Genomic DNA, 7,284 nt, shown 5'->3' on the forward strand with positions numbered 1-7,284 from the left:
CCGGATTTGCCGAAGGTCGACCCGTACACTCTGCTGGCCTAACACCAGGCGTTACAGACGACGACGAAGAGGCGTCACCGGCTCCGGGGATCGCGGCCGCCTGGAAAACGCTGGGAGAAATAGAAACCGTGCCGCCTAATCTCGAGCTCGACGAATACATCGGCGCTGACGCTTGTGTTGTTGTTCACGAAGATGTGAGTGATGAGCAGATCATAAAAGCTGCCCGGAATGATAAGGACTCTTCCGATGAAGAAGACGACGACGTACAGGAAGCGCCGGCTGCGGCAACCGCCGTACAGGTGATGGACGCTTTTGATGTCATCAGGAATTTCGTTGCTGTCCGAGACGACGATGTTGCAATGGGTTTGCTGACCGAGTGCGAAAATCGCGTGACGGCGTTGCTCGCCGTGAAGCGTAAGCAAACCAAGCTTACAGATTTTTGGCATTAAACGCCTTTGCTGCTGCTTGGGCAATTCTTTCTGCGTTTCACGTCAAATTTTTGCGATAACGAAGTTCCGCGAGAACGAATTTTTTTTCGTGCACCGTGAATTTCGTTATAGCGGGATTCAACTGTATACCACGAAATCAGTCTTTAAACATCCGAATTTGCCTCCAAAGCTCTGACACCCTCTTGACATGACCAACAGACACCTTGATGACACCAAAACCACTCAGTTCTGCAGGAACCAGTCCCTACGTAAACAGAAAGAAATGCATCTTGTCCGGTAAGTCTAAGAAGCGATACGAGCAATGAGCACATGTACTTGAGGGTAAGTAGGATCAAAAAACAACATGGCCGCAATACAAGAAAGATGTCTTAGAATAACAACTTCAAGGGCGATAATAAACTCAAATCTTTCCATTACTTAGGCAGATTCCTCAATAAAAGTAAATTCTTTCCTGCGTAAACACAGCGAGGCTTCACTAACACATGTGTATGTTATTAGGCTTTGCTTCACCAATTTATTCATTATGGTCATTATTTCACCATTATGAAAGAGTACAGACTAGTTGCATCAATTTCTTTGGTCACGTCTCCACTAAAGCTTAAAATGTGTTTTGGGTGTATATTATATGCGCCAAAAAGTGGTTAGAAAACTGCAAAACATGTGCTTTCGCATAAAGTTAGTATGAATTATGAGAACTATAGTAATAGTCTAGGTCTCACTTTTTTTCCAGTGATGTGGACCTTTAATAGAACGAGCATCTTAAATATCTTCGTGTATTTCTCCTGACAGATAGAGCAGTCACCACCAAGCGACGGAACAAAAGAGACCATGGTTCTGCGCGACGAATATGAACGCGTAGCACTCGACACCGAATTGGCTTCGCACACTGAAGCGCGAGGACTAATTAAAGGGGCCAGGGGAGAAGGCGATGACTGCAGCGCCTTACGATAGCTCGGAAACGCTGAAGGTTATTATTTTTTCATTGTTTCCCAGTTCTTTCCGAGAAGGTAAGGGAAAAACGAACACCTATTTCTACTTAAATGTTTATTTATGACAGTTAAAGGTGGTCAGATATATCCTTCCACTTGGCAACATTTACAGGCCATTGCATCGCCCTTATTCAAGCTGCACCGAAGGACCATCAATAAAAATCAAATTTTGATAGTCGAACACTGCTAGGCCTTGCTTTCTGGGAAGTACGGCAACAACTTAATGTAGGCTGCTGTGATTCGTCATTCCCCTCGCCATCTCGATGCGGCGACCACACTCCCTATCTCCGTAGTGAGCAGCCTTCACCCTTCTCCTCCTGGTCGTCTTCTTGCGGAGAGGGCGGCAGGGGTATGATAGGTCAGTCCCCTTCTCTTCCCACTCGCACGGCCTCTCACTGGAGGCCCACTTGAGCTGCTGGAGCTTCCAATTAGGCGGCCGTGCCTCTTGCCTCCACTGGCGGCGCTGTATCGTTCAGGAGAGACGACACGGAGACATCGGAAAGCGCGTATGCTGCGAGGAAGCGACAATACACTGAGAACTCCTAATAAACAGTTCGGCCTGCTGACTGTGTCTCGATGTCTCTTACTTCGCGGCCTGGTCCGAGTTATAGAGGCGTGGCGTTGGGCTTTCAGAGTACAGCCCGAGCCCCGTAGAATTGCCACAAGGCATGCTGTACGCGCCGACCAGCAATAGACGCTACGGCTTACAGACACAACGTTTATCTTACACCAGCTACTTCTTATTCCTCCAAAAGGTGTGCGGTAAGCTTTGGCGCACCTTTGCTAAATGAAGATTCTGAAAGCTAACAGTTGTAGCAGTAACCGAAGCGGAGAAGGCGCACGCTATCTGCAGGTCGATGTAAACCAATGAGCGGTAGGAAATCGGTGCGCGTTGGAAATTTTATAGGGCGCACTACGCTGTTCGGTGAAGCTATACCCACATTGAAAAAATGTACTCAACAGGGAAATGTCCGTCAAGCCTCCTCCGATTTGCTTTCCTCAGCAAGCCTTTCGCGCCATCCCTACTTACGCTTGATTGCCGGAGGCACCGGATCGCTGTCAATCAGCATCATATCGTAACATGATATAGTGCTTAGACAAACAATCAAAGACGCTGGTATTTCACTCAAGTAACCTTTTTATTGGGCTGTCCTGATGCCGCAAAAGGGCTAAGCAATTCGGCGGCGGCGATAGCGGGACTTGTCGGCCGTCGAAGTACGAAGTAGTACACCTGTCCTTTGTCGCTGTACATATGGCTGTGCTTGGATGGATATTAATTAGTAATTACTTCCTTACTACAAATCTACTCCACCTTGGGGGATTCCCCTAAATATTCGGCCAGCATGAATGCTTGTTGCACTCGTCAGTGCTCAATTTTAAAGTCGTTGCAGAAGCATCTGGATAAAGACTCAAAAGGTGACTAGCACAACCTAGAACATTGTAGAAACGGACGCGAGTGGCTTAAACCATTCAGGATACATACCTCGGCGCATCTTGCGTGATAAAAATCTTGCGTGACCGTGGCTGTTGCTTTCTGGCTCGTATAGTCGACGAGATCCTACGGCTGTGCAACGTTCGTCATTCTTTCACGACTGCCTACCATCCACAGACGAACGGGCTTACCGAACGCCTTAACCGGACACTGACTGACATGTTGTCTATGTACGTTTCTGATGACCACCATGACTAGGACATAACGCTGCCATTTGTGACATTCGCTTACAATTCGTCGCGTCACGACACTACCTGCTACTCCCCCTTCTATCTTCTATACGGCCGTGAACCTCTGCTTCCTTTTGACAGCCTGCTCCCGTCTGTCACCACTGCCAGCTCATATGCTCGTGACGCCATAGCCCGAGCTGATGCTGCCCGCGTTGTTGCTCGCAACCGACTCGCAGCCTCTCAGCACTCCCAGAAACGTCGCTATGATTCCTGTCATCGCAACACCGAGTATTCTTGCGGCTCTCTCGTGCTGCTTTGGACTCCAGCTCGCCGCGTTGGCCTCTCGGAAAAACTTTTGCCCCGTTATACAGGACCCTACCGTATATTACGACAAGTGACACCAGTGACATACGAAATTGCGCCCTTGCATCCCGTCCGCCATGCCTCTACACCACGCACCGAGACGGTCCATGTTGCACGCCTAAAGCCGTACTACATGGACCCTGGTTTGGACGCTAGTACGCACCGGGACGATGCTTTTCAGCCGGCGGGGTAGTGTCACATTAGGCGATGCATACGCATAAGGAAAGAAGAAGAAAACTCTCGTGAGTTTGAGAGAAGACGACGTTCAACAGCGTCGGCTGGTGCCTGCAGAGAACGTCTGTTTGAAAGCCTTGTCTTCGGTGTCCGCACTCTGCTACAAGCTGAGCTACCCCGTAACAATATTATAAAAGCCACATATCGGCGGCACTGAGCGTAATCAAACAAATAATCCCAAGATCTTTATGCGCTGTACATGTAAAGTGAAAAGGCTGCACGCAGGCTGCTGCCAGTAGCAATAAATAAAGATTTGATGGCTCATGGCAACATATATATGCCTCCCTCGTTTCAGTTCCTAGCACCTTGACATCACTCGGTCCTGATGCTTGGCGGCGTCCTACAAAACATTGAAGATCATGTTAAATTATGTTCCACTTAATGCTTACGATTAGAGCTCACTAGAAGGCGCATCCTTGCGCCACGAAACCGAAAAATTTAATGCGCAAAACTTCGAGGGCTCGCAGACAGCTTAAACATCTTGTGCCCTAAAACTTTTTAGCTTGCATGTGACTGCTGGAGGCAAGAACGATAAACGCGCGCACCTGCATGAAGTAGACACGAATAAGCGGAGCGCGGATCAAAAGAAAGATCGTGATATTGCTTAGTCGCGCCACGCAAGAAACAGACGAAAAACACCGTCTGGCCCACGGAATTAAACGCGACGGCGGCCATCTGTACACGGGAGGGGTGGCGTGGCGGTGTGCACTGTCACTGCCGCGGCCAGCGCCAAATGTCGGCCACTGATAACACAGAAGAGACAGATATCCTTAAAAAGATAGAAAAAGACATGTCTGAATCTGTCTGCGACAGTAACACGCATGCGCAAGTGGTCGGACGTGGCGGGTGAAAAGACAGCATTCCCAGCATTCCCGTTCAGAAGCCGCGCTGATCATTGCGGTGCCGGACAACGTGCCAGGAGAACTGATTATCGCCGTACTAGCGGCAGCGCGCCAGGAGTAGGCTACTGCGCACTTTGAGACTGGAGCGGAACTTACGTTCAGAAATAATTATTTACTTTGCGTATGCATGCAGTGCCAGCCCCTGCGGAGATTTTTGAATTGCCGGAGAGACCAGGAAACGACGCTGCACTGTTTTCGCAGCAGTTGGTTCGAAGCTGGAGTATTTTTCTTCGCCTTTGGACACCGCTGCCCTAAAAACAATAAGCTCCAATCGGCCTTCTTTCGGCCGCTATGAGAGGACTTTGCACTGCCCTTTGAATTAACTGGACAGTGGTTATATACATGAAAGTTTCCGACCGGTGACTGCTTCTGTACCTTTGTGGTGGTGATGTGCCGAACTTTGTAGTGTAATACCTAATGTGGTGGTGAACCTAACTTTGTGGCCGTGTTCCCGAGTCCCCTAAACGCCTTTTCACCCATGACTGACGGACGGAGCTGCGACTACCGAGGAATATCTGCTAGCCAGGGTCGTCGGCATCGAAGGTGAGCGCGAGGCGAGGGTGACTTGTGTTCGTGGAAACCTCTTTTCGGCTATTGGTGCAAATTTAGCTCAATTTACTCGAGCATTGCATAAAAGTCAACAAGTAACAACACGCAGAGGTTTCTTGGACCATCGCCATCGGGATTTTTTCTCCGTGACGGAAGCGCGGTGAGCAAGCATACTTGGCGCGCAATATATTGCTTTAGGCCTAGCTCGCACTGTAGGCAGATGCTGTAGGTATTGAGCCAGCTAGCAAAATGGGACCTGTAGTGACTTTGGCATTAATCCAAAAGTACGAAATTCGGTTAAAGCTGAGCTGAACTAGCTTATTCTCTCCTTACACGACTCCCCGAATGACGTTCTCAGGTGCGCCGCATGTGTGTTGACTTTGCAACTGCTTCCTGTGCCAATTCTTGTATTTGCTTCACGACCGTCGCTGTATCTGATCAGGGTTAGTCTCCATTTTTTTCTCCTGAGTCTTGGATTGCTTTATCCATTACCACCATTGAGTATTGGCTTAGCTTCAAACCCTGCTTGGACGTCGTGATGAATTTATTGTCGCTCTTTGGTAGAGGAGGATTTATTTTTTCCTCGGCCTTCCTGCTGTCTTCTTGGTCCAGATCCATGGTGCGACCTTTTCCGAGCTATCACCCCTCTGGCTTCGGCGGCTGTCAGCTTAGCTATTCTGGTCTTTTGGACATTTTTCTTTTTTACTGGTATCCAGTTGTCAAAGCTTCGACTGCCTAGGTCTTTGTTCTTTCCCTCGGGCCGCATCCCTGCTTTTTGTCATTTGCGGCGATGAAGTCGTCACAGTCTCCACAATCATCGTTTTGATTTTCAAATCCTCATTTGATCCCGCTTGGATAGTGTTTTCACTCCCGTTAGGACTTGCGAGCAATTCCTCAGTCGGTTTAACCTCGGCCTGGCAGCTAACGCCTCCGCGTTCATTGCCCTTCCTGGCTTTTAAAGCCATCCTCTAGTCTCCCCACTTCGTAGCGGCGTGGTTGCTCCGGAACTCGGTAATAGGTCGAAGAATTGGCCTACCGTTGAAGATTGTGTAGCATCCAGATGTGACGGTCGTTGAATTGTTCATAAAACTTGCCAAAATTTCGAGATGACGTTCCATGCTGCGAACGCTATGGAACACTGTCTAGCACCCTGCCTAGATGGGAGGACCAATCGAGTTCCTCAAAGTGGCATTGTTGTCGGTTACCGCCAGCTCTTGGCGAATCTGGGGAAAGGCTTCAGAGTAGGTGTTTGCCATATTTTGTCTAATGTCTTCCTCCTAGGAGGCACGTTTTAGCTGCCACATCACGCAGCGCATCATCCTCGTAGGCCTTTTCCATTTCATTGTCATGATTTTGGGTACAGCTGACATGTTGAAAACAGTGCATACTCTTGAGTGGATTTACAGTCTATGTTTTGGGGGGCTGGTACCTTTTACATGTCGTGATAAATAGGCTGCCAGGCTGTTTTTTCCTATTATGAGCTCCACTTTGTAGGTAGTCTAACTGATAGTTTTTCACTGTGGTTTTGGAGGGTGGAGATGAGCGTTTTACGGTCCCTCTCAAATGTTAAAGATCCTTCAGCCGGGTACAGGAAAAAAAATGCTCCGGCGCCAATACCGTGGCCAGCATTTACTTACCACTTTGAGGATAGCACCTTTCTGTAGGAGTCAACGCTCTACTATAACATAACAGTATACTACGTTTTTTTGTTTTTGTTTTTTTTACTCGTTTGAATCAGCACTGCACCTATTATTCTGGCTGTGCATCTTTGACGAGGCAGGTTTCTTTGTCGCAGTAGTTGAGAGAATGGCTGGCAGCCAGTTCTTGCTTGACATTATTCAAAGCCCCATCTTTTTTGCTGGTCCATTGAAATGTATTATTTTCTTGAGTGAGCTCCCGAAGTGGTTCCACGATCTGATCCAACTATGGGATGGATCGGCCACAGTAGTTCACCATCCCCAAGCTTCGAATTTCCGAGTGACTTTTTGAACCAATGATGCGCTTGACTACTTCCTCCACCTAATGAAGGCCTGGTGTTGGTGCCTCGCTCGAACAATGTGGGTTCGAAGCACTTTACTCTATAGTTGAAGCGATCGCCCATTTGTTCAAGGTCAGGCTGGCTTCTTTCAATGATAT

General features: G+C 48.4%; 1 protein-coding gene across 1 annotated transcript in view; it reads left to right on the forward strand.

Annotated features, from left to right (window-relative positions):
* The window catches only part of LOC146189397 (sodium-coupled monocarboxylate transporter 1-like), a 70,838-nt gene extending 68,880 nt beyond the window's left edge, over positions 1-1,958 (forward strand). The window contains exon 16 of the mRNA XM_084605261.1: positions 1,239-1,958. Coding sequence (XP_084461387.1) covers positions 1,239-1,400 — 162 coding nt within the window. The 3' untranslated portion in view covers positions 1,401-1,958. The remainder of the gene's footprint in view (positions 1-1,238) is intronic.
* The last annotated feature ends 5,326 nt before the right edge of the window (positions 1,959-7,284 follow it).

The sequence above is a fragment of the Amblyomma maculatum genome, chromosome 5 (assembly GCF_055883805.1).
Source record: "Amblyomma maculatum isolate TAMU_Amacu chromosome 5, ASM5588380v1, whole genome shotgun sequence".
Taxonomy (NCBI): domain Eukaryota; kingdom Metazoa; phylum Arthropoda; class Arachnida; order Ixodida; family Ixodidae; genus Amblyomma; species Amblyomma maculatum.